Source organism: Grampus griseus, assembly GCF_964374135.1.
Source record: "Grampus griseus genome assembly, chromosome: 6".
Taxonomy (NCBI): Eukaryota; Metazoa; Chordata; class Mammalia; order Artiodactyla; family Delphinidae; genus Grampus; species Grampus griseus.
The window spans coordinates 104,084,118-104,110,887 of NC_139000.1; the positions used below are offsets into that span (position 1 = coordinate 104,084,118).

Genomic DNA, 26,770 nt, shown 5'->3' on the forward strand with positions numbered 1-26,770 from the left:
GGTTGAAGGGAGAGCGCTTCTAAGAAGAGAAAGACAAGTGATTCACACAGCTGACATCTTACAGAAATGTTAGCGTAACTGTCAGAACACAATGTAGCTGAAGAAACCACGGTGCCTATGGTGGAGAACGGCGTAACTCCTTTCCATAATTCAAACCCACTACAGTGGTTGGGTTGACCACAACACACGAAGGCGCCAAAGGTCAGTTCTCAGGTATCTGAGACCAGGGAAAAGCAGTGCCTTGTAGACATTAGAGTGGAGAAGAAGGGCCACCGCCGTTCTCCATGGGACTGAATATAGAACGGGAACCACAGTGATTTGGGGGTGGGTATCACCGGACTTTTTAGAGAAAACCAGGATGCCTCCTTTGTGCATTTCCAGAAAGTCCACTTTTCTCTGTTGACTTCCTTTGGCAAACTTTTATGGCCTACAGGAAGCTTGGGCCATTAGGTTTTCCCACAGGTGCAGCTATGAGTTTGTGGCCAGGACTAGGCGGTGACCTGGGCCATCCCCACACTCTCCCCGGGTCCTGTGCCTGGGAGTTCATACCTCTCACTGGGTGACGAGGCCCAGTGACGTCACAGACCTTGTACCAACCCCGGATGGTCTTCTTACCTGTGAATGGAACTCCAGATGCGAGCACATCCCCAAGTAAGAACTCTGGAGAAGTGAGGAAATAGGTGTTCTTTCCTTTAATGACTATGAAAGCAATTCTCTTACAAGCTGGGCCGTGATTATTGTTCTGCTGCTTGGGACCCTTTCCTTAGGTTACCGAATAGGGCTTAAGACACCATGTGCCACCATGTTCTTGGTCTAGACTGTGGTTACTGACCTCTGGAAGTATTAAGACAGCTTCTCATAAGCCACCCATTCCACCAATTCCCGCTGAAAAATTATCAGACGATCCAATTTTCACCCGTCCTCCCCACGCTCACCGGGTTTTCATGAGAAAGAATATGAGGGGAAGCTTGTTAGCAACATGTTTTTAGCTTTATTGAAATTCTTTCTTATAAAAGGTCTGATGTATTTTAGGCCTGGCCTAATTTCCTTTAGTCCCTGAAATACAGGTCCATGGTTATTTTATTTCCATGTCCTCTTAAGTAGGAATGTAAACTAGTAGACTTTTATTTTAAGGTTCAGACACTTATCACCGTCGTTTTTCTTTGATGTAAAGCAAGACTTGTATTTTCCCGAATGAAAAGACCAAGTAAGAAAGTTATGTGGGTCTGCGTTGGTAGGATAACTGGATTCTTTGCCAGAACGGACTTGGGAATTTACATCGTTCAACGTGACATCTTTCCACCTTGAGTATTTTCTTTTTTAATGCAAAATTTGTGGTGTGCTGAGCTATTTATAGTAAAGAGTGCTGTGTTCATATATGCATACATATATTGGCTCTGGGAAAAGATGCATGAGTACATGCGTGTTATGTAAACATAGCAATTAGTCAGAAGGAGAGTCTCTGATCGTTGGGACATTAATGAATAACAAGCATATGGCTCGCAAAGAACAACCAATAGCACATATTGGTTCAGTTGCCAGCCAGGAACTTTGCTGGTCTTACACCCAGAGGGTCCCAGCTGTCACCTTCCCCAGGCAAGCGGTGCTCACCAGATAGGACAGGTGATTGTGTATCTGAGGCCTGACTGAGTTTGTGTCTCCCTCAAGGGAGGAGGGTCTGCGCTCACTTGCTACCATGTAGGTCCCCAGGCCTAGAACACATATATGGCCCAGTCTGACCTCCTCCTCGTGTCAAAAGCAGAATATGATCTCCCCATCACTAGGAAAGGGGTGCAGATTGAGGACTTGCAAAGGCCCACGGCCTCTTCTTCTCCCAGAGATTGTAGGGAATCCTCATTTCCTTTCAATCTTTTTTTTTTCTTTTAATATTTATTTATTTGGTTGCAGTGGGTCTCAGTTGAGGCAGGCGGGCTCCTTAGTTGAGGCTCGCGGCCTCCTTAGTTGCGGCTCGCCGGCTCCTTAGTGGCGGCATGCATGTGGGATCTAGTTCCCTGACCAGGGATCGAACCTGGGCCCCCTGCATTGGGAGCACGGAGTCTTAACCACTGCGCCACCAGGGAAGTCCCCTCCTTTCACTCTTATAGGCTCCATCAGGACATGTGTTCTCCTGACCACAGGATGACACCCAAAGAGGCCTGGAATGTTCCATATCATCACCTCCGAAGAGCTCCGAGACACAGGTGACATAGCTTCAACCCTGACTGCCAGATACCTGAGGGCTGATCTTGGTTTAACCCAGACAGCCCCCATGTCCGCCTCCAAATCAGCTTTCCTCCTGTGTGGATGGTTGCCCTAGGAGCCAGTCCTGTCTGACCTTGAACTCACACCCTGTGCAGTTTGGAGTATGTAACCTTCTAGTCACACCCGTCCTGCACCCAAGCTTCTTGCTCGAGCCTGGCCAAGACACAGGAAAGTTCAGGTAGCAACAGTGGTCTCAGTCATTCTCGATCTGACTAATAGGTCAGGTGAAGGGGTCAGTTGAATGCTACCTGGCGGTGACGTGGTACCCACACTAACGTGACTTATAGGAATGCTGCAAAGTGATAAACGAATTTAGCACCCAAGATACTATGTAATAGCACGCGTGGCAGTCACTCAATAAATGTTCCTTTCACTCCTCTTCTCTGAATCCAGACTGCTTCCTGCAGGAGACTCGCATTTCCCTCTGGCTCCTACAGCTGGCCTCTCCTCTATGTCAGTTCCCCCAGCTAACAAACGCTGTGCAGAGGCAGAGTAAAGGGGGAAAATGAATCACTCAGTATTGTCTCTGGCTGGTCAAAACTCTTGGCCTGAGGTTTGGGAATAATCTGCAGAGTAAACGATCTGGGATGCCTCCCTCCCATCTTCACGGATGCATTTGTGGCCAACATTTATCTGTAACTCACAGACCACAGAGAGCATGGATACGGAGGCCTGACGCATGGTGTTTTAGAAGACTTGGCAAAACGGCGATCCAGTTGACCAGGGCTCCATGCAGGAACCCTGGTGGAAGGGAGAGACAGGCAGTAGATCCCAGAGTTGTGCTTTGGAAAAGATGTCCAAGGAGAGGAGGATGGCAGGCCACCATGGGTCCTGGGATGGGAATCCGGGGGTCTGGGGGTGCTGGGCGGGGAGGCATGGGTCAGGGGAGCCCCGAGCGATGCCCCCACCCCAGGAATGCAGGAAGAAGGCTTGGCAGCTGGGTCCGGACCTTGGGCTGTGCCCACTGTCAGTGTCTCTTGCATGTCACTCCAGCATCCTCAGCGTGTCCGCAGTTTGTCACCCCCCATTTGGAGAAGCTGCAGCGGAAGATGCTCTCCTCCGTGCCCTTGCAGGCGACATCATCCATCCAAATCCTCCCTGTGCCTGTGGAGACAAGTCAACACGATTTCTTAGCGGAGATGCAGGAGGGCAGAACAGACAGGAACACTGCTGTCTGTCCTTGACCCGGCTGTCCCAAGCTCTGCTGTCAGTTCTCAAATCTAGTGGTTCCCATCTGCCTTCTCCATTCCACCAAGACCAAATACTTCTTTTCTAGCTCAGTTTCTTGAGGGCAGAATAAGAATAATTGACAGTGGAGACGGTGGTATTTACTGAGTAGCCCCTATGTGTCAGCATCTTACACATACGATCTTCATCCATTCTCACCATGGTGCTGTGAGATAGCCATGAATAAACCCTTTTCCTAGATGGGAAAACTGAGGTTCAGATGGCAACTGGTGCAAGGTTGCTCAGCTTGTAAGTGGCAGAGTCTGAACTCAAGCCCAAGTCTTGCTGCCTCCCAGGCCATGCTTTATACGAGACACTTCATAGCTTTTGAGATACGATATCTTGCGGCATTTGTTGATGAATATTCAGACGGGGCCTAATCAGAAGGACAATGTTAGACAGACGCTGGGTTGGACAGATCCAGTGCCCCATAAGTATCTCAAGTATGCCAGTACCAACATTACCTTCAATCTTTTGAAATTTAAAGCAGACGGTCTCTTTCTATGAGCTCAAAACATTGGTACTCGGAATGACAGGGGATCCCAGAATGTAACATTATAACCAGACATCTATGTAATGACAGGCAGAAGCATCCCTAACCACAAGTAATTAGGTCAAGTTCCCAAAATACAAGGTCCCTACGACAATGTAGCTGAGTTTTGCCTGTCTGTTCACTCAGCTCTTAAGGGGACCAACCTACTGGTCTGAAGATGCCCATGCAGGGGAGCCTTTAGCTGGCTTTCCCAAGATTGTACCTGAGTCTCAAGAGACATAGACTTGGCACTGAGGTCCCTTACTGAATGTCAAGGGAATAGGGCAGCTGGGTGAGGCTCCAAGGGAATGGAGAGGGCTCGTCTGGGGTCAGAGGGGTCAGTGGAGAGGGGAGAAGTCACCTAGAGCCCCTGCTGATGAACGGGCAGGGCCATCACCCATGGTTCAGGTGGGCTCTCTGGGCTGATGGCCAAGGAAGGTCTCCAATGGCAGGAGCTCACTTGGGAGCCCTCTGGAAGGAAGCCTGAGCTTTAGGGCTCCCCTCTCCCGTGGAAGCAGTAGCTTAGAGCTTCGCTGCACAAAGCGTGGTCCCGGACCAGTGGCATCAGCATTCCCCAGAGCTTGTCAAAACTGCAGAACCTCAGGCTCCACCCAACACCTACTGAATCCAAATCTACCTTTGAAGCAAGTGGTTCTGCATTGAAGTGTGAGAAGCAGAAATAGGTACAGCACAAATAGGGCTTTACAATAAGTAGAATAAATCTCAGTTCAAGTCTCATTCCCATCTAGGAAGACCATTTCAGTTGTAAAACTGGGAAGGGATTCCCGAGATATGAGACATTTCGTGCTAAAGCTGGGTAGGTTCTGGGTAAACCGGGATGGTCACTCCAGCACCCTGACTTGTTAGGTCTATGAGCCAGCACCAAAAATCATGGGGTCAAAGGTCATAAACGGGGTTGCAACATTACTGACTGTGTCAACCTGGGCAAGTTCAACGAGGTAACATGTATTCCTGTATTTTGTTTTTTGTGTTTTTTGGGCCACACTGCGTGGCATGTGGGATCTGAGTTCCCCAACCAGGGATGGAACCTGCACCCCCTGCATTGGAAGGGCGGGGTCTTAACCACTGGACCACTGGGGACGTCCCAAGAGAATATTTTTCTTATTTTTGGCCACACCATATGGCTTGTGGGATCTTAGTTCCCCGACCAGGGATTGAACCCGGGCCCTCGGCAGTGAGAGCACAGAGTCCTAACCCCCGGACCACCAGGGAATCCCCAGTTCCTGTATTTTAAAGGGCTTTCAGATGCACCAAAACCCTATACAAAAGGTAGCTCAGGGATTAGTACTGTGCCCTGACCCTACCCCCGTTTTCTCCCTGTCCCAACTCTCAGCAGCCAGACAACCTCTCCTTTTAGAGGAATTGTCAGGACTAATTCTTAAAACCCTTAAAACTGTCACTCACCCTTGGATTGCGTGGGAAACCCCTTTACAAAGAGCATCAAGGGAGCACCTAAACCATTTTGCTGCCCACGAAATCAACCGCATGAACTAAGTGGTTTGGACATATTTTTTATGCCGAGATGTTCAGCATCTGTTGTCATGGGAATACCAAGCAGTGAATTCAGGAACAGAGCTGGGAGGAGAGGCCTCCTTCTGCTGTCTTTTTGGATGTTATTTCTTCATCAGAGCCTCTTCCCTAGCGGGATACAGCGTGCCTCTTACACAATAAGCCCTCTGAAGCCGAGCAAAAATTCTCAGATTAAATGTCTCCTGGAAAACACATCAGTTTACAAATTACCCTTCCTTGGGCTACAGGCCCGAGAGCTCTGTGGGATTAGTCACATCCAAAACAAATAAAGGAGCAAATGAAGGAGACCGACAAATACAGAACAGGCCCCAAGGTTACGAGCCCAAATGCATACACAGGATCACAAGACCCCAAACTCTAGCTGGTGTTTGGCTAGGGAGCTCTGGCTAACATCCAGTCACGGAAGAGCTAATAAAATGAGAAAAGCGTTGTTAACTCAGCAGCAGTGAGTATCTACAGTTCCTGGGACATCGCTGAAGGGCCTATGAACCCGAAGACCGTTTCTGCTCCTTGCCATGTCAGAGGAGCTAGCACTGTCATGACTCCAGGTACCAATCATCCTTTTAGCTTTAGAGCTGACACCTGATACTCAACGTGTGGCCCAAGGACCAGGAGATCAGTATCACCTGGGAGGTTGTTAGCAACACAGAGTCTCGGGCCCACCCAGACCCGAATCAGAGTCTGCAACTTAACAAGATCTCCTAGATTCAGGCATGCGTTCAGGTCTGAAAAGCCCTGCTCTAGATTAGGTCTGCTCCTCCGCAGTCTTCCTGGGAGCTCCATAAATGCCCCATCAGGTAAGCGGGAAAGGGGCTACTCTGCTCCCCACTGTACAGTCAGAAAAATTAAACAACAGGGTGAGGTTTTTACCTTGAGGAGGAAAAACTGGGACGAGAGGCCAGGTCTTCTGACACTTAGAGCTGTTGGAAGGTGATATTGTCGGCATGCGTAAGTGGAGATTTTATTCTATCCTTATTCATTCATTCATTCAACAAGTATTTTTTTGTTTTGTTTTGTTTTGTTTTGTTTTTTGCGGTACATGGGCCTCTCACCATTGTGGCCCCTCCCGTTGCGGAGCACAGGCTCCGGACGCGCAGGCTCAGCGGCCATGGCTCACAGGCCCAGCAGCTCCGTGGCATGTGGGATCCTCCAAGACTGGGGCATGAACCTGTGTCCCCTGCATCGGCAGGCGGACTCTCAACCACTGCGCCACCAGGGAAGCCCCAACAAGTATTTAAGAGTCTACTCCATGCTCAGCACTATTCTTGGTGTAGGGACTACACCAATGAACAAAAAATGATTAAAGAAAAACACTGTCGGTGGGAATGTAAACGGGTGTAGTCACTGTGGAGAACAGTATGGAGATTTCTCAAAAAACTAAAAATAGAACTACTATATGACCCAGCAATCCCACTGATTGAAACCAAAAACACTAATTTGAAAGATACATGCACCCCAATGTTCATAGCAGCATTACTTACAATTGCCAAGATACAGAAGCAACCTAAGTGTGCATCACAGATGGATAGATTAAGAAGCTGTGGTATATATATACAATGGAATACTACTCAGCTATAAAAAAGAATGAAATGTTGCCATTTGCAGCAACACTGATGAACTTGGAGGGCATTATTCTAAGTGAAATAAGTCAGACAGAGACAGACAAACACTGTATTATATCACTTGTAAGTGGAATCTAAAAACTACAGCAAACTAGTGAATATAACGAGAAAGAAGCAGACTCACAGATATAGAGAACAAATTAGTCGTTACCAGGGGGAGGGGAGGGGCAATACAGGGGTGGGGAACAGGGAGGTGCAAACTATTGGCTGTAAGATAAGCTGAAGGAGGTATTACTGGGTTGGCCAAAAAGTTCGTTCGGTTAGTGAAACCGTTGTTCAATAAAGTCCTTCGTGAACATGAAAAATGTCTTTCATTTTTACTTAAAACTGAACGAAGTTTTTGGCCAGCCCAATATATAACATGGGGAGTAGAGCCAATACTTGGTTATAACTGTAAAGGGAAAGCAACCTTTCAAAATTGTATAAAAACAAAACAAAAAAATCTCTGCTTCATGGGACAAACATTTGAGCTGCTGCATGTTTGAGTAATATTAATAGAAGGAATTGAGGTAGGAAGTAGATGGGCCCCTGGCCTGGACAGCTGGTGTTTGTCAAGGGCAGTAAAATTGAAGCTTTGTTCTTCCCCAGACACTCCAAGGACAAAGTTAGTGGCAAAAACTGAGCTCTGCTGAAGTAAAGAGATAAGATGACTACTCCTGAGGTTAAGAGAAACTCCCTGACTGCACAGGCACATTAAGACTCCTTGGGGGCGTCAAAAAGGAGGGGGTGCCGCCCCATAATAAGTGATGCCAAGACCCCCATAGGCCTCTGCAGTGGGATCCATCTTAGCAAAAAGTTAGCACGCATGTTGGGGAGAGTCCTAGGACAGGTCAGGCGTGGAATAAGAAACAAGAAATTGGCCAAAGGTAAACAAAGACCCGGAAGGACTGTCCTAAATAAATGACTTAGATCACCTCTTTACTGCGCTCATTAGAAGACGCCTACACCCTTTCTCTCCAGGTGTGTATTTCTGCCTTGCTTCAGTCTCTGACAAACAAACCGTTTCTCTGTGTGCTCTCCCACTTGTTGTGCTGTGTCTCTAATAATAAACTTTGTACGTGCTTTTAGTTTTTGCCTCCTTGAAACATTCTGGCTTTCAAATGGGGGCAAGAGCCAGGGCCACTTAGCTTCTAGCCTCTGGCCCCTGGTGGTCCAGCGGCTAGGATTCCTGGTTTTCATCCAGGCTACCCAGGTTCAGTTCCTAGGCAGGGAACTAAGATCCTGCTTCAAGCCACCACTCACTGCTGTCTCTCTGAGATCAGAATGAGTTACACTGATTCCTACAGGCTGCCATCTGAGCCTCACACAGGGACAGGCAGGATGGCTATCAAACAGATATTTAAGAGGTAGGAAAACTAAGGCTCCAGAAAGGTTAAGTGACCTGTCCCACGACTGTTAAAGGAATGAGATCATGACCCAGGCCACTGACGTCCTGCCAGTCCAGTCCCCGTTCCTTATAGAACCACATACACGGCACACAGCACAGATCACTAAACCAGGAGGCTGCAAACCCAATTTGACCTGCTGCCTGCTTTTGTAAATAAAGTTTTATTGGAACACAGAGCCTCCCTGCCCCCAGTCTGATTACATTTTGTCTGTAGTTGCTTTTATGCTACAACTACAGAGCTGAGTAGTTGTGAGAGCGACCATCTGGCCCAGAAGCCCAAAATATTTACTCCCTGGCCCTTTAATGTTTGCTGACCCTTGCACTAAGCCACCTCCCAGTATTTGAATTTTATTTTAGAAAAAAAGGGCAAAACAATGCTAATCATATAATTAAAAGAGAACACTCCCAATTCTGTCCACCCACTCCCACCTACAAATCTGTATGCATTTGTACCCCTCCTCAGCTCCTTTTGTCTGTCTCAAAGAAAGATTTTCTTGGCGGGCTCAGGACTAATTTCCCAGCAGTGCTATGGTGGTCTCACGCCCTCCATCTCCTCCTGGACCCTTGCTCCAGCCATCACCCTCCATCTTCCTGATCTGCACTCATTCCCTCTCCAACAGCTCTTGGACCAATTTAAAATTAAAAAAAAAAAAATCTCCAAGTCGTTCTCATTTGGGTCTTTCCTTGCTTTTTTCCCAGGGAAACTGATAATTCAATTATTGAGCCCCGTCCAGGAAAACTTTTATGGTGCCAGACCACAGAGAGCATTGCCAGGGTGCGGCAGTTCCTTCTATGGCTCTGGGGAGGACGCAGGTTTGGCAGGCACAGAAGTTCCTTCCTTCCTTCTTCCCTCGCCCCCTCCTCCTGTCCCTCCTTCCTCCCTCCCACATTTATCCAGTACCTATCACGTCCCAGGCACAGTCCTGGGTTTCGGAGCTCTGGCCTCAAGGTGTTCCCACATACCCCAGCGATCAGGAGCATGTGAGAGGTACGCGCAGAAGATGCCACGGGAGCAGAGGGGGTATCTACATCACGGGCTGGGGTGGAGCGGCAAACTCCCCTCCGGAGGTGATCATTGAGCTGACTTTAAAAGCTGAGGAGGAATTAGCTAGGTGAAGAGGAGGGAAAGGCATTCCGGACCCAAGGAACAGCACGTGAGGGGATACGGAGCCGGGAAACAGCTGTGTGAGCTCAGAGGCTACACGTGGGCGCACGCAGCTAAGGGATGCGCCGCCAGAGGCGGGAGGTGTGTGAGGACTGGCCCTGGGCACTAAGCTAAGGAAACCAGATTTGATCCTGAGAGCAGGAAAGACCCACTGAGCGTCGGGCAGGGGAGTGACAGAGGCAGGAGCGCATTTTAGAAAGATCCCTGGCAGCCAGGAGGGGGACAGGGGGCGGCAGCGCGGGAAGCAGCTCATGGAGGACGCCCCCATCTCCACCCAACAAGCAGCAAATAAATGTGTACCGCAGGGCCTGCACTGTGCTAACTGCTCACCGTACGTGATCTCACTTCGAGTTTGCAATCATCCTGCAAAAGCGGAGGGACTGAAGCCTGGAGAGGTTGAGAAATCTGCTCCAGGTCACCAGCTAGTAAGTGGCACATATGGGATGCTAGGTGGGCTTTGACCCAGAGACTGAGCTCCTAGCCACTGCTCTACCCAGCCCGAGCTCCTACGGCAAGAGCAGGGGGAACAGAGAGGAGGGGACAGAGTCAAGGGACCAGAGACGTTGACACTGGTAGCATCTGGTAAGACTCAGGGACCCAGCAGATAAGGGACACGGGAGTGGGTGAGGGTGCGAGAAGGGACGAGTCTGCAGTCCTGGCTGGCAGGGCAGGAAGCACAGCCGGAAGAGAAACAAGCGTGGATGGAGAGCGGGGCCAGGGGCTTGGGAGACTCCGTGAGGCTGAGGGCGAGCAGACTGGGATTGGGAATCGGGGCACCTGCATGACGCGAGGCTGTGGTCAGAGGGCGCTTGGGACCTGATGCAAACCCCGCCAGCTGCCAGGAGAGGCGGGCTTCCCCTCCCTCTGCCCCCAGCTGCTAGCGCAGCATAGCCCTTCCAACAGTTTAGAATCTGTGAACATGTCTGCCTCCCCCTCTAAACTGCATGTGCTGAGGTCAGAGACTAGGTTGACTCAACTCTGTGCCCCGGGTGCTGAGCCTAGTGCCTGCCCATGGCAAGAGCCAGAAGCTGCAGCCGGGCTAGGAGGATGGGTGCCAGGCAAGCCCCATCCCTTCCCCGGCCCCCATTTCCCTCTGTGCACCCATGAGTGACACCTGGCCTGCCTACCTGTCCAGGTCTCGAATATCACGTGACCTAAGTTATTGGATGATGATGGGAAAGTACGGTGCAAATTTGATGCTGATGTGGAAGCGAGCCTGGCTTCCCACTGACTGGTTTAAAGACTTGAGTGGTGGGAATTCCCTAGCAGTCCAGTGGTTAGGACTCGGCACTTTCGCTGCCGTGGACCCGGGTTCGATCCCTGGTCGGGGAACTAAGATCCCACAAGCCGTGCAATGCGGCCAAAAAAAAAAAAAAAACCCGGTGGCAATTGTAGAGCTTCCCTTCACACCATACAATACAAAAATCAAGGCAGGATGAAAGAGTTTTAGGCTAACCCTGCCCATGACATTCAAATGACCTAATGTGGTTTCATTAAAAGAGTTTATGATTTTTCCCCTCCAAAGGTTTACTTCCACTTATTAGGGAGAAGCCCTCACTGGAGCCAAAAAAGGAAAACGAGGACCGTTCCCACTGTTTCTGTTCCTCATGCAAACAGAAATGGCAGTTTTCCTTGAAGAAAACAGGCTGAGACCCAGCACAGAGCTTTAGATGGGAGGGAAGCGCTCTCCCCGAGTGGGCTGCCCTCCGTGGAGCTGGACCCTTTGAACTCCCCACGTGCTGGCCTTGAAGTCGAGAGGCCAGGACGCTGGGGTCAATGTCTCCGCCAGCTGTCACAACACATTTCACAGGAGTCACTTCAGTGAGTGTGATTGTCTTGTCTGCTCGGACTGGGTGGCTTCTAAGCAACACACATTTGTTTCTCACTGTTCTGGGGGCTGCAAGTCCAAGACCAGGGTGCCTGCGTGTTCCGGCTCTAGGGGAGGGCCCTCTTCCGGCTTGTAGGCTACTGTACGTCCTCACAGAAGCAGGAGGGAGCTCTCTGAGGTCCCTTTTATAAGGGCACCAGTTCCATTATGAGGGCTCTGCTCGTGACCTGATCACCCTCCAAAGGCCCCACCTTCTGATACCATCACATCGGGGCTGAGGATTCCAACCTATGAATCTGGGGGGGCGGGCGACACAAACATTCAGTCTGCAACAGTGACTGAGGTCTAAGGGACAAGATTCTGAGCCAGGATTGTGGCACTCCAAAGTGGGCGCGAGAAGGAAGGCAGCCGTGGGGAGCGGAGGGTTCCGTGGCCAGTTGGGATGTGACCCGGCTCTATGTCCCCATCTGAAAAGGATGCCCCTCCTCTCACCACGAGGCCCTTTACCGTTTAGCACAGTGGGCTGGGCCCCCATGGTCTCAGGTAAGACAGCAAACGCTCCGTGACACAAGTAGCCTCCATAGCGGGGCCAGCGGTCCCTCCACAGGTCACCAGGGGACCTGGCAACTGAGTGTGAGTGGGTCAGTCCAAATCCCTCCCCACACCTGCCAGAACGCAGGTCCTCGTGACAGCTGAGCAGAAGTATTGCACATTCCAGGGGCCCAAGCTGGAAGGCACATCACAGAGTCTGTAAGGCCCTTTAAGTTAGAGCTGGGACACCAAGATGCAGGGTGGAGGGGCAACGAGATCACACAGTCGGGCGCAGCACATTATTATACAGGTGCAGGGAGCACTGTCTTCAAGCAGGTGGGACCATTGTTTTCGTTGTAAGCCAACACAGGTTTCTCTGAGTTCGAGGTCCGATGAAGGGCAAAGCATTTGTGACGGTGAGTAGTTATGTCTGAGTGTGCATGTGTGGTGTTCTGTGTGTGTAGCTGAATTGTTATGGGCTGAATTGTGTCCCCCCCAAAATTCCTATGTGGAAGTCCTAACCCCCAGGACCTCAGAATGTGCTTGTCTTTGGACCCAGGGCCTTTAAAAAGGTGATTAAGGATAAATGAGGTCATTAGAGGGGCCCTAATCCAATATGTCTGGTGTCCTTCTAAGAGGAAGAGACACAGACCCACACAGAGGGATGACCATGTGAGGACACAGGGGGAAGGTGTCCCTGTACAAGCCAAGGAGAGAGGCCTCAGGAGAAACCAGACCTGCCAACACCTTGACCTTGGACTTCTAGCCTCTAGAACTGTGAGAAAATAAATGTCTGCAGTTTAAGTCCTATAGTCTGTGGTATTTGTTACAGCAGCTGAGCAGACTAATACAGAGAACTAGCCTGAGGGGAAGACACAGTGCTGTGGATAGAGACTGGAGCTGGGGTAGAGCCAACCTCTTTGCAATCGGAAAGGGACAGATGGTTCAAATCAGCCGTCTGCCCAGGAAGGGTCTGCACCTCTCCCTCAAACTCTCCTGTACCGTCTAAGCCTGTCAAAGGAAAGCAACCAAAATGGTGAGGACTGCCAAAATCTTTCCCCCTGAGGATGAGATGAAGTGTTTGGAGATCCTCATCTGAAGAAGAAAAGACTCAAAGAGGAGCAGGGACAGCCGGCAGAGTGGATAAGAGAACGGACTCCCGAGCTACCTGCTTGGGTCTGAACCTGGGCTCTGCCATTTGCTAGCTGTGTGACCTTGGACAAGTCATCTAGCCTCTCTGTGCCACCGTTCCTGCATATGGAATATAGGGATGATAGCTGTACCTGCTTCCTAGTGTGGTAAGGATTACGTGAGTGAATATTTTTAACTTGTTTAGAACTGAGCCTGGCACACAGACAGTGCTATCTAAGCACTAAATAGTAACAAAAATGTAATCGGGACAAATGGGCATGGGATTAGATAAGAGCCCTGAGATGCAGGGCTGAAAACGGGGGCCAGTAGGAGACCAGAAAAGCAAGGGAGTCAATTCAAGGGAAGGAAGAATGTTCGAATAAGCAGAACTGTCTGAAGACAGACCAGCTCGCTTGGGGGCCGTGAACATCCCGTGGTCATGGCGGGAAGGATCCAGGCAGAGCCCGGCTGACACTGGCAGGACTTCTGTCCTGCTGGACAGGAGGATGCTGGACAGGAGGGCAGGCCTAGGCCTCCGGGACCCTCGCCCCACGTTCTCCTCCTCCGGGTGCCCTACCTTGTCCGAACTGAGCCGTCCGGTGCACGTCCTCGGCGTTGGGGAAGCCCAGCATGCGGCACACCACGTCTCCGTCCTTCTTGTCCCAGCCGTCATCGCACACGGTGCCCCAGCGCCGCTCATGGTACACCTCCACGCGGCCCTGGTGTGGGCCCGAGCCATTCACCAGCCGGACCATCAGGGCCTCCATGCCACCTGCCGGGAGCAGCGCAGGGTCACGGGTCACTACCCGAGCTGGACATAGTGGGGCCCCGCCTGGGGACCCCCCCCCGACTCCCCGCCACCACCCGGCATAGGAGAGGGGAGCTGGGGCTACAGCTGAGGTGGAGCCGGCAGCCAGAAGAAACCGTGGTGTCACCCCTGCCCGTTATCACCCCTGCCCGTCTTCTCTCCACCTTTTTTTTTAAATAGACTTTATATTTTTTTAATAGTAAAATTGAGAAGGAGGTACAAATATTTCCCATAAACCTCCTATCCCCCACCCCCCATGCACAGCCCCCTTTGCCACTATCAACACCTCCACCACGGCGGTAATCTGTGAACCCACAATGACACGGCACGATCACCCAGAGTCAACAGTTTACACTAGGGTTCACTCTTGGTGTTGTCCATTCTGTGCTTTGGGCAAATGTCTAATGACATGTCTCCATCATTACAGTGTCCTACAGGGCGGTTTCACTGCCCTAAAAATCCCCTGTGTTCCACCTGTTCACCTGCCACCCCACCTCCGAACCCCTGGCAACCACTGATCTTTCTCCTGTCTCCATAGTTTTGCCCTTCCCAGAATGTCATATACTTGGAATCATACGGTATGTAGTCTTTGCAGATTGGCCTCTTTCACTTAGTCATATGCATTTAAGGTTCCTCCATGTCTTTCATTGGCTTGATAGCACCATTTCTTTCTAGCACTGAATAATATTCCATTGTCTGGATGTACCACAGTTTAGTTATCCACTCACCCACTGAAGGACCTCTTGGAAGGAATTATGAATAAAGCTGTCACAAACATTCCTGTGCAGATTTCTGTGTAGACATAAGTTTTCAACTCATTTGGGTAAATACCAAGGAGCGGAATTGTTGAATTCCTCTCTACCCTTTGACACCTGGTGACCAGCACTCAGGCCTGCCGGAGCGGATGGTGAAGGGGAACAGAGGAAATCAAGGGATGGTCAAGGCTTTGTGAACAGGTGGCCCTGCTGTGTGCTTTAGTAGGTGGAGAGGTCCCCCTGTGTCTCAGCACAGGGCTGAGACACTGTGCTGAGTGTTGTGTTGTCTCTGTGCTGTCATCTGTGTCCACCTTCCCACTAGGCTGTCAGCACCAAAGTGTTTGAAGCCAGACAGACCTGGGTGTGAATTCTGGCTCTGTCCCTTACTACCTGTTAAGTGGGGGACAGCAATTTATCAAATCTTAAAAGCCGCTGTTTTGTAAGGCCCATCACTATTTTCCATGCTACTAAGAAGGAAGAAGCTTTGCCAGTTACAGTGGCAGGCTGTACGTATTGCTACAGGCTTCCAGATTTCAGAGATGTTAAAATGTGTGTCACAGAATCAGTGAAATACAGCAACAGGTGTAAAGAGCTTAGAACGGAGCCTGGCACATACAAGACCCTTCTTTCTACCTGAATGACCTTAAGAAAGTGTTCTAGACTCTCTGAGGGCATTGCCCCAACTGTGACATGGGGACAACGCATAGGGCTGTTTTGCAGACTAAGTGAAATGACCTGTGTTAAGGGTCCAAGCACGGTGCCTGGAACGTAGTAGGAAATAAGCAAGTCCTAGTTTGCAACCCCCGATCCCCATCTCTGATGGCTGAAGCCCTGTCACGTTCATCTATGAACTCTGTTCAGCACAGAGCTTGGCTGCAGGAAATGTACAGTAAACGTCTGCTACATGGATGAAAGAGTGAAGATTCGTTCTTTTGCATTACAAAGCAAGGCGTTACTTCTCCAAGGGGAGCAGCTGAAAAAAGCCTTTGGATCATCTCAAAGCCAGGGTTTGGCTGGAGAGTTACAGCGTCAGGGAGATACACACCGTTAGTGCCAGAGCTGGGATGGCAGCTTGGGTCTACCGATGTGTCATCTAAGGTCCTTTCGCCAACCTGTCCGCCATGCCATGAGTTGGGGTGGGGGGCAGGTATCTTCGCCCCTCAGGGACCTGAGCTTGACAAGATATTGGAGTGTTGCCACTTTTGCAGCCAGAAGCCGTCTGGAGGTGTGGGGTGGAGACGGGTACAACTGTGCTGTGACACAGGGACAGGTGTGTGATACGATGCAGGAAAACCCTTCCACGAACTGCCAGCGAAAATAGCAAACCTGGACTTCCCTGGTGGCGCAGTGGTTAAGAATCCGCCTGCCAATGCAGGGGACGTGGGTTCAATCCCTGGTCCAGGAAGATCCCAATGGCAGGAGCTACCGAGCCTGTGCTCTAGAGCCCATGAGCCACGACTACCGAATCTGCATGCCACAACTACTGAAGCCCGCGTGCCTAGAGCCCGTGCTGCGCAACAAAGACAAGCCACCGCAATGAGAAGCCCGTGCACCGCAATGAAGAGTAGCCCCCGCTCGCTGCAACTAGAGAAAGCCTGCGCGCAGCAACAAAGACCCAACGCAGCCAAAAATAAATAGATTAATTAATTAATTTTTAAAAGCCCTTATCTTAAAAAAAAAAAAAGAAAGAAAATAGCAAACCCAGTCAAGTTCTGCTCCCAATAAGTACTGCACCCTTGGACTATGTTTTTGTCTTTCTTTTCTTGACCGGCTGGGCTAGGGAATTCCCTCTTCTAATGACTATGACTTGGCAAAGACCTTTTTTTAAAAAAAAAATAAATTTATTTATTTATTTTTGGCTGTGTTGGGTATTCGTTGCTGCATGCGGGCTTTCTCTAGTTGCAGTGAGCAGGGGCTTCTCTTGTTGCAGCGCACGGGCTCTAGGCGCCCGGGCTTCAGTAATTGTGGCTTGTGGGCTCTAGAGCACAGGCTCAGGAGTTGTGGTATACGAGCTTAGTTGCTCTGCAGCATGTGGGACTTTCTCGGACCAGGGCTCGAACCCGTGTCCCCTGCATTGGCAGGTGGATTCTTAACCACTGCACCACTAGGGAAGTCCTGGCAAAGACCTTTATAGGATCCTGGAGGAAGTGGCAGAATTGATAAACCCCGTATCTGTGTCACATGGGAAAGGAGAGGAATTAGAACTGGCTGCGTGTCTGTTTTGAGTTGCCCAGGCTAGGAAAACCCCAGAATACTCTGCACAGGGGGACCACAGAAGTCCCCAGGAGACCACACCCCTCCCAAGATGCTGCAAGAGTACGGTGTGATGGCATGGAAAGGCTCCTGGAAAAGTTTAATTCCATTTTCTAGGCATCCTTCATCCCTGACTATTCTCCCCACATGGGTTTGCATCCTTCATCCCTGACTAGTCTCCCCACGTGGGTTTACAAGCTCCAGCCAGGTTATCAGAAAAGGCTGGGGATGAGCAAGAGAGTGTAGGAATCCTGGAGACAGAAAACACAGAGAGAAGCAGGATGCAGAGGCCAGGTCTGAGACAGGGACGCTCCCCTGGGAGCAGTCATGACAAGCTAACCTGGAGCCAGCAGCAGCAAAGGAGGCCTGGCCCTGGGACAGGGGTTGGCCCTGGTGGGTTGGCCGAGGCTGAGATGTCAGCCTTGATTTCTCCCAGGCCCGCCTCACCTCTGTCACCACACTGTCACGGTGGCAGTGGGCCACGCCAGGCCAGGAGGCCTCCAACAGCAGCCCCCGTGTGGGGTCATCAGTAGAGGGAGAAGGGGCAGGAGGATGCCGTGTGTCCCAGAGCAGGCCAAGCAGAGTTCAGGGTCAAAATAACAGGAAGAGGCTGGGTGGAGTGTGGGTAAACAGGGCTGATGTTCAGAGCTTCCCCCTTAATGTCTCCACTCTGGCCAGCCTGAACTCACTCTGTTCACTTCTTTGTTTTGCCAAAAAAGTGATCATCTATTAGGGGCTTTGTCCTGTTCTAGGAGCTATGGATACATCCATGAACAAAGTCTCTGCCCTCGTGGACTGATATTGTAGTGGGAGAGACTAGCGATAAAGCTAGGAAACAAATAAAAATATAACTATGGCCACATAGTGATGCACAGATGGGAACAGAAGCACAGGAAGGGAATGGAACGTGGAGGGGGCGCCATCTTGGACGGGTAGACAAGGAAGGGAATGGATCATGGCAGGGTCACCATCTTGGATGGGTAGACAAGGAAGGGAATGGATCGTGGGGGGGCACCATCTTGGATGGGGAGACAAGGAAGGGAATGGATCGTGGGGGGGCACCATCCTGGACGGGGAGACAAGGAAGGCCTTGAGTGTTGACCTGAATGAGCAGAGGGAGAACATGGACCTCCCCCCACCCCCCATCTCAGAAAAACCCATGTCTGTACTCTGGCCTAAGATTTTCATGTCCTTTAAATCTCAGCTTGAATGTCACATCTCTCAGAAAGCCTTCTGTGGTTCCCCCATACCTGGCTACAGCCCCTTCTGTGGACATACTTATCACTCCATGTAATAAGTTCCTGTTAACTCTTTTGGGACACTGTAAGCATTCTGAAGACAGGTCATGTGGCCTGATACAGTGCCTGGTGTATCAAGACGCCCAAGCTGGGCGAAACGAAGGCATGCACGAATGAATGCACTAGGACAGTATATACCCCAGTGGGCAAGTCCTGTCTAGTGGACACAGCTCCCCAGAGCCAACGGCTTTGGTGGGAGCCTGAGGAGAGTCAGCATCAGGGCTACCAGTGTTTCCAACACCCTCTTTATTACAGCACAGCCCCTTCTACTCAGTCCCCTCACTGATGGCTTCTTTCGGTGGGACGGTCCTGGATCCTGGACCCAGAATTCAAGTTATTGGTGCAATGACCGTACATTCCAAATGAGAAAATAAGGCTGTGGTCTGTCATGAGATTACAGTGAGTGCTGAGGGAAATCTGGAGAGCGGCACTTGGATGCTGAAATATTAGAATTCCCAGGAGGCTTCAGTGTATATGCAAGTGGCAAAAGAATATTTGGAAACAGATCAACTTCCAAAAATTGGAAACATATGGTAACCGTTAATTATGGGACACAGCGTCAGTCCTGGTCTATGCCCCATGCTCCCCACACATCAAGCAAGGTCATGGCCCCCATCAGTCCTGTGGCTACGTGTGCCCCCCGTGCCCCGCACACCCAGACCCCAGGGTTGGCTCATCGAGCACTGGAGTCTGTTCCTTTTCACTTGTTCCCAGGTTCCCCCCGATCCAGGGCTTCTCCCTGGATGGAGGCTGAGCACAGTTCCCTGCCCACGGGATCGGCAGATACTGCATGCCCCGGAAGAATCAATGAGGCACATCTTGGTCTAGCTCCATCTTACAGAACATGGCACGAAGCTGTAATTTTTAAATCCTTTCTTCCCCTTAACAAAAGCCCATCCCTGTGGATACCTTCCTCAGGAAAGCCGTGGCTGAGAGCTGACCTGATTATGATGCAAACTGCCCCAATTCAGGGAATCAGACAGAGGTTTGGGTTTCTGCGGGCAGAGGGTGTAAACTTTGCTTTTTCCCAGCAGTTTCTGCCCTAGAGCAAAGCTTTCCCACCAAGCAACCAACCACCTATGGGAAACGCTCTTACCCCACGGCTGTGTCAGCCCGACATAATCAGATGTGGTGTCTGGGAGGCTGCCTCAGCCTGGTACGTGCCCCCCACCCCCTTACACTTCTTGTAAGTCCAGGGAGCTTATTCCGTAGACACCCACCCAGAGTGCTCCCCAGGGAGCGTGTGGGTCTATTTGGGGTCAAGAAGATGCCTCTCTTTGCACATGACAGTAGAGGAAGATGGAAGGCAGGGGTTTTGACTGTACAAAGCCCAGGCACTCCTAGGCCAGTAGTCAGAGGGGATGGCCCAGGTAGGGGGCAGAGGACCTTAGGCTGTCACAACTGCATGTGACTTCCCCTAATAGCTGCCCTTGACCGACAGGCCTCTTTACTTTCTTCTTAACCTCCCAGCTCGGTGAGCCCTGGGAAATCCTTCCCAGGCAAAATGTGGACCCACAACTCCACAGAACCCAGTCCGTCAAGCGAAGCTCATGTGGATATCTGAGTTTGATTCGTAAAGGGAACCCCCTGAGTGAAGAGAATATCAAACTCTTTCTCTTGTTATGGGGTCCCTACTCTGCAGACTGGAATCTACCTGGACACGTGCCTACGGTCTGTAAGTGGAGAGGACAGTAGCGACCGCCAGGCTGGCCCACACCCTGCTCTCTGCAGGAAGAGCCCTGCCCGCGTTCCATCTCTGGTCTGGGAGACCCAAGCTGAAGGGAAACACCAAACGCTGTTCCCCACCGAACACCTGGAGGATAAGCGGAGGGTTTCCTGACTTGATAGCTTGTCCCAAGTCCTAGCCCACTAAGTCCTGGGCACGAGTTTTTCCTCATACCTCCTATAGCAGGGACTCCCCGATGTTCTTTTTTCCCTGCTGCCCCAGATTTGGGGTCAGAGGTTCTCCCTTTTTCTACAGAGAAGCAGAGAGGAGTCCCTTCCACCAAAGCCTCGACGAGCAGCATCACTGTAACTAACAGAGGAGGAAGCTGATGCATGGAACTCAGGGCAGGAGACTGGTCCTTTCCAGCTGGGTAGCCTCCTTGCTCTCTCCCAGATCAGAGGGTTCAGTCACCTCACCAACAGGTTTCCCAGAGCATCAGTGGCTCTAATCCCTGCTTGGAGCTTCCTGCCTAGCTGCAGGGCCAGACCCCAGAAGGCACCTCCTCATTCCCTGACCTGCTCTGCTGACCCTGCCCATTACCCAGGCCACTCCTGGGACCGACCATGAGACCCTCATCCACCCTCCTGCAGCAGGATCGCAGGTCTGCTCCAGTCCTGACCCGGCCCCTCAGTAAAGAGGGTGGGGCTGAGGCACAGAAGAGGTCAGATGGTAGAGAAGAACAAGACATTGTGTCTGGGTGAAGGAGCTTTGCATTTTCTGGAGATATCTCTAGCAACAACTTCCTCACGCGCAGTTGTAGGCTACAGATGTCACCATCATTTGGTGCGTGGAGTTACTTTTAGGTAATCGTCACACAGTCTTTAGGCTTTTCTTTTTCCTTTTTTGCTGCACCGCGTGGCATGCGGGATCTTAGTAGTTCCCTGACCAGGGATTGAACCCATGCCCACTGCAGTGGAAGCACAGAGTCTTAATCACTGGACCGCCAGGGAAGTCCCTGGGCTTTTCTAACCATCACAAATGATGGAGAAGCCTAGAATTTCCCAGCTGGCAGAGACTTGGAGACCATCATAACCCAAACTCTTCATGTGATACACAAGGGAACAGAGGCCCAGAGAGGTGCTGTGTTTGCCTAAGGTCATCCCACAGCCAGCAGTAGAAGAGCTGGGACTGAACTTGAGACTTCACATTAGAACCAGTTCTCCATCCATATCTTCCTTTCTCTCCAAGTCCTTCATTCTTTTTTTTTTTGGCCACGTTGCGTGGCTTGTGGGATCTTAGTTCCCTGACCAGGGATTGAACCTGGGCCACAGCAGTGAAAGCACCAAGTCCTAACCACTGGACCACCAGAGAATTCCCTGAGTCCTTCATTCTTCATGGGACCTGGGCTGGGGTCCACTAAGTCGGCTTCACGACTTTGATGCAAGATGTCTTTGGATGGAGGAGTCCCCTTAAAAACAAATGACTTTAACCCTTGAATAGTAATACTTCTACCCTAAATGCACAGAAACAATTTGGCTTCTCCTAAGTCTTCCGGGAGTTCCAAGATGGCAGGAATACCCTGGTGAAGCACAGCTACGGCTGAGTTTGTAGATGAAAATGAAGATGTCGCTGTTTCCAGCTGGGGAAAGGATAAACCTGTCTTAGCTTTCGAGAGAAGTGATAATATTCCACTGACATCCAATGTGATTGTACTTCCTGTGCACAGACGTGGGGGACTGAATATGCATTACCTTTGTTAATTCTCTATACAACGTATGTATTTCTTTTTTCAGTTACTCATTTACTTATCCATCCAGACGCACTTATGGAATCCCTACGATATTCCAGAATTGTACTAGGTGCTGAGGATGCAAGGACAGATAAGTATTGTCTACCCTTGAGGCACTCCAGTGAACTAACAGCCTAAAATGGATAAAACCACAGAACGTCAGAGCTGGTAGAGACCTCAGGGACTTCCCAGTCCAAACCCCTCATCTAGAGATGAGGAAACTGATGTTCAGAGCTGGGATGCCAGATGCCTCTCTTTCTAGACCACTGCTCCTTCATTGGCATTGGCATTTTCAGTACCCTCAATACTTAACATGATGCTTGGCCGGCTGAAAAAGCTAAGTCAATGTCTGATGACTAGGTGGGATGAAGGGCAGATGGGTGGATGGATACGTGACTTTGTCAGGGGATCCGGTCAGAATCCCCAGCTGAGTACCGCATGGTTCCTGTATCTCTCTGGTTCTAGGTGCCTGGCTGTTCAGAATGGGTGCGGTGTCTACCCACTGAGCCCACCACACCAGAATGAAGACCGTGACGGGGGGCACTGACCCTGGGTTCTATCTATTTGTGCTGCTTTTCTGTAGATCATTCTAGACTCCCTGTTACTGGTTGATTTCTAAACATGGATTGACCCAGTCATGGGGACACAGAGGGTTGGAACCTGCTTCTTCTCTGGACACAAAAATGCTACAAGGCAATTCCAAACTGCCCCTGCTAAGTGCCACCAGAGGGGATCTGGGGTGGGCAGTGTGGGGTAGGCAGGAGGGCGGTGAGCCAGGAGGAGGGCACTGGCAGGGGCCAGGCAGGGCACGCTGCCAGCGTTCTTCTTAAGCCTTAGAGGCACTAGGACACTCTCTTCTCCTCCTTTCTTCACCTGTCACACTCACTTCCCAGGGTGCTTGAGGGGATCAGTGACAAAGACCCTCTCCTTGACCAAACCCACAGTTTCTAACAGCTCCAAGCTGCATCCCTAGGATGACCCTAGCCCCCCCTTAAAGTGCCTCTGAGAACCCTCAAGGCTGCTAAAGGAATTTACTGTTTGTTCCAGCCACCATCTGAAGTCAGCGCCCTGTCTCCCAGCCTCTGTGGGAGGGGAGGGGCTTAACTTGAATCAGTCCCAGTTAGCAACCCAGATGGGTTTCTCAGGGACCAACCCCTTCCTGCTTTTAGTAATTTTTCACGTCCCTGACTCCACTGAGTCCCCACTCACCCCTCACTCCCTCACTCTCCCATGAAAATGCCCAGTCACCTCTGTAGGAATCAAAGTTGAACTCAATTCCCCTTGACCTCTTTGCCCCACTACATATAGTATATTACTGATTAAGATCTGTCCTGACCACTTTAGCACCCAGCTTTGCTTATCTTTGACATCAGGTGTGATGAGACTGGCATTAGCTAGTCAACATGTATGCCATGCTCACAGCCCATGGGCACTTCCTTTCCCATGTGTAAGGCCATGAGTGATGGATGGGTCTGGCTCAGGAGTTCGGTCCAAACCACTAGAATGATGTAGCAGGATCACCCAGACCCTCTCAGGAAGCTGAGTGGGGGGAATATGCAGAGAGCTGAGAAGCAGCAGAAGCAAAAAGAGGCAGGGACAGTGGAATTAACAAGCTGTGCTGGACATGAGACACCAGAGTGAAGACACGAACCCCAGTCCTGAAGCCCCCAGAACTGCCTGGGATTCTGAAAGAACTTCCCCTTCCAGGCTCTGCAAGGCCCACTTGTATTATGAGCCCCAGTCTTCCAAAGTCCTCCCAGGTGTCCTTACCATATGACCCCATTACGTGAAGTGACCCAGTGAGTCTCTGGTCCTTGCTACCAAAAGTGCCCAAAGAGAGCACCTGTGAATCCCACACACCCATCGGAAAGCTGCTTAGTTACTTGCCTCTTCTGCGCTCGGTGGATTGGGGAATTCGGATGGAGGAAAACATGGTGGTGGGGATCCCTGTGGGAGGCACCAGGGGAGGGGGGAATGAGGCTGGCTCTGGACTAGGAACAGGGTCTAAATCCTGGCTCCACCATACAACCAGATAGGACCTCTCTACACTTACCCTCTTCTTAAAATGGGTAAAATGGTGATGGTTGGGAGCAGTCACACATGTCAAAGACTTGGCACACCATGGGCACCCATTACTGTGAGCTCCAACCCCGGTCAGCCAGCACTTCGCCCAGACACATGTGCGTCAGCTCTGAGACGTCTTCATGAGTTGCTGAGTTTGGCTCGGATACCAGTAGCCCCATCAGGGGTGTATCCTTGAAAGTCTCATTGCAAAGCCAGCCTGCTGCCTGGGGAGCGGGAGCAAGGGCGGGGGGGCTCATCCCTCCAATTGGATTAATCTCCTCCTAACTTCCTCTGCTCTCCCCAGGGCTCAGTTCCTGGCTTCTTAGCATATTAGGGGAGGGGGACAGGGGCGGCAGCAGAAGACTGGCTCCTGCTGTCAGCAAGTTTCTGCTCACTAATGCAAGCTGGATGTGATTCGTTAAGCAAGGCCACTCCGGAATGGTCCAGGAATGTGAAGCCAGGGCTGAGGCCACTCTGGGGCTCCCAGCACATATCTAACATGTGGGGATTCTTTTCAAAAAAACAAATAGCTTTGCTCTCTTTGCCTTGTAAATGTAGATGTAGGAAAAGCAAGGTCTTAGACAAAGCAGGCTGGGTCTGCTCCAGATTCCCCTGCTTTGGCGTTGAATGCCTGAGCCCCAGAGCTGGAAGGGACGCTGGATGTTGGCCTTGAATCCCCCCTCCCACTTCAAACACAGGATTCCTCTCCACTCTGTACCAGGCCTGACAGCTGCTTATTCTGCCTCTGGGGATGGAAGGGAACTTGACAGTATCTCTTGGGAATCCATTCCAGGATTTTAAAACCAACATCTGGTTTCACTCACAGGGCGCTGGCATCTCTGGAGGGCTCCAGTGTTTTTTTCATCCAATTACTTCCTACCTAATTTTACTCTATTTGCTTTGGGTTTCAGGGTTCTAATTGGGGGGCGAGATGCAGAATATCTTCCTCTTTCTCCAGCATCTGGTGGGAGCACAGCCGAGGGAGTGGCTGCATTATTCAGCCTCTCAGTGGGTCCGGGAGGACAGCTTAACGACCAGTAGCTACCATCTCGGAACTGGTTTCCAGGGCTGGGGCAGCCTTAGAACTACCCACTGCCTATGGGGCTTGTCTGCACCTGGCTCAGAGCCGCTCCAAACCTAGCACAACAAAGGCAGGTCCTGGGTGCCGCCCGGGAGAGATTTCAAGTCAAGGGTGGACGGTGAAGGGAACTCACGCACACTCAGTCCCCACGACATGTCAGGCCCCGTGCAGAGTTCTCAGGCCCACCCTCGCTCATTTACTGTTCACAATAGCTCCATGAGTTAGGCATTATGACCCTCACTTAACAGAGGAGAAATGGGCCCACAGAAGGCAAATAACTTGCCTAAGGTCACACAGCTGCTCTGAGGTGGAGCCAGGGAGAGCAAAGGCCTTTCATTTGCAAACCACAGAGCCAACTGTCAGGCTGAACACTTCAGACGAATATTTAATAACAGCCCACGCCATATGTAAAGTACCTTTCATCTATCTCCCAGCAGCCCCCTGGGTCTGTAGGAATTCGTGTCTTTAGGAGTAAGGGAAAGAGCCTGGGACTTAAAGCAGTGGTTCTTGGCTCTGGGCTTCATGTAAGAATCACCGGGGTGCTTCAAAATCTACCAGCGGGGAATCGGGGGAGGGACATTTTTGAACAGTTGGCAGCTAGTGGAAATGCCCAGCCAGGGCTAGAAGCACTGTGGGAGAGGATGGATCTGGGATCAAGCCTGGGCTACACAACTTCACAGTAGTCAGGTCACCTCCTCCAGGAGGGCCTCCCTGACCTGTGGCCCCCATATGCGCTTCCCACAGATGAGAAATAGTTCAGCACCGCTCCCTTGGCCAGCCCGCATGCCCCACCACTGGAAGCTCCCAGGAAGTGACAGGCATTCAGCATCCTTGTGGTTCCCAGTCGCAGTCCCACTTGCAGGCAGAGACCTAGCACATTGCCATCAACAAACGGTACTAAATGAGTGGATGAATGAATGGTTGAGGGGCTCTAGGAACAGAACTGATCCCTAAATACCCCAGAACCTGCTTGGTTGTACATCAGGAGGGCCCAAAAGCCCAGGGAACTTTGCTTCTCAAGAGAAGAGAGGGGGAGGAACCCAGCATAATACTGAAACCTCATAGCTCCTTTAGGTGTATTTATCCTGCCTTCTAAGCCCTGCCAAAGCAAAACAAGTCGAAAGAAAGGAGGTTGTGGAGAATAGAAATAAACACATGGGGCTGGGAAAATAGGCTCTGATTCTCTGCAGCTGCAGAGTAGAGACCTGGTGATAATCTAGACCAGCTGCCCTTTAAGGAAGTTGAACTTTTCTTCTCCTGTGAAGAAAGAACTCCCCATGCCCCCAGCCAGCCTGCAGCGCAAGGGCTCTGTGCCTGCCTAGACGGGGCACTGCTCTTTCCCCTGACATCCACAGGAAATGTGGTCTGCATGGGAAGGACAGGAGTCATCCCACAAGCCTAAGGAATTTCCGGTCAGGCAGGAAAAGCGATGCTGGAGGGCATCGCTTTTAAAATGTGGTCAGGCCTGCGGGTGCACTTTATAAAATACTATTTCCTAATGGCAATCCGCTCTAAATGTGGTGATTTATGCCTCTTCAAAGAACTTTTGTTAGCCGGTCTTATTTGATCTTGGCAGTCCTCCTCTAGGGTGGTGGGTGTGATACCCATTTTACAGATGAGAAAGCGGAGACTCAGAGAAGGAAAGTGACTTTCTTAAGGTCACAGGATAAAGTGGCCACATCTGGGTCTCCAGCCCCACAGGCCACTGTGCTGTGTCTTTCATTGGGGGTCACATGGGGGTACTCGGGACTTTACTGGACAGAAGGAATAGCAGAAGTATCTCCCAATTATCACTGTACTTTTTATGCTGGATTTTTTTC

The 26,770-nt window shown here is 50.8% G+C and overlaps 1 protein-coding gene across 1 annotated transcript in view; it reads right to left on the reverse strand.

The window, feature by feature from the left end:
- Positions 1 to 834: 834 nt before the first annotated feature.
- Positions 835 to 26,770, reverse strand: part of SCARA5 (scavenger receptor class A member 5) — a 117,812-nt gene continuing 91,876 nt past the window's right edge. Inside the window, exons 8-9 of the mRNA XM_082655907.1 lie at positions 13,814 to 14,008; positions 835 to 3,366 (exon numbers count right to left, since the gene is read on the reverse strand). Coding sequence (XP_082512033.1) covers positions 3,230 to 3,366; positions 13,814 to 14,008 — 332 coding nt within the window. The 3' untranslated portion in view covers positions 835 to 3,229. The remainder of the gene's footprint in view (positions 3,367 to 13,813; positions 14,009 to 26,770) is intronic.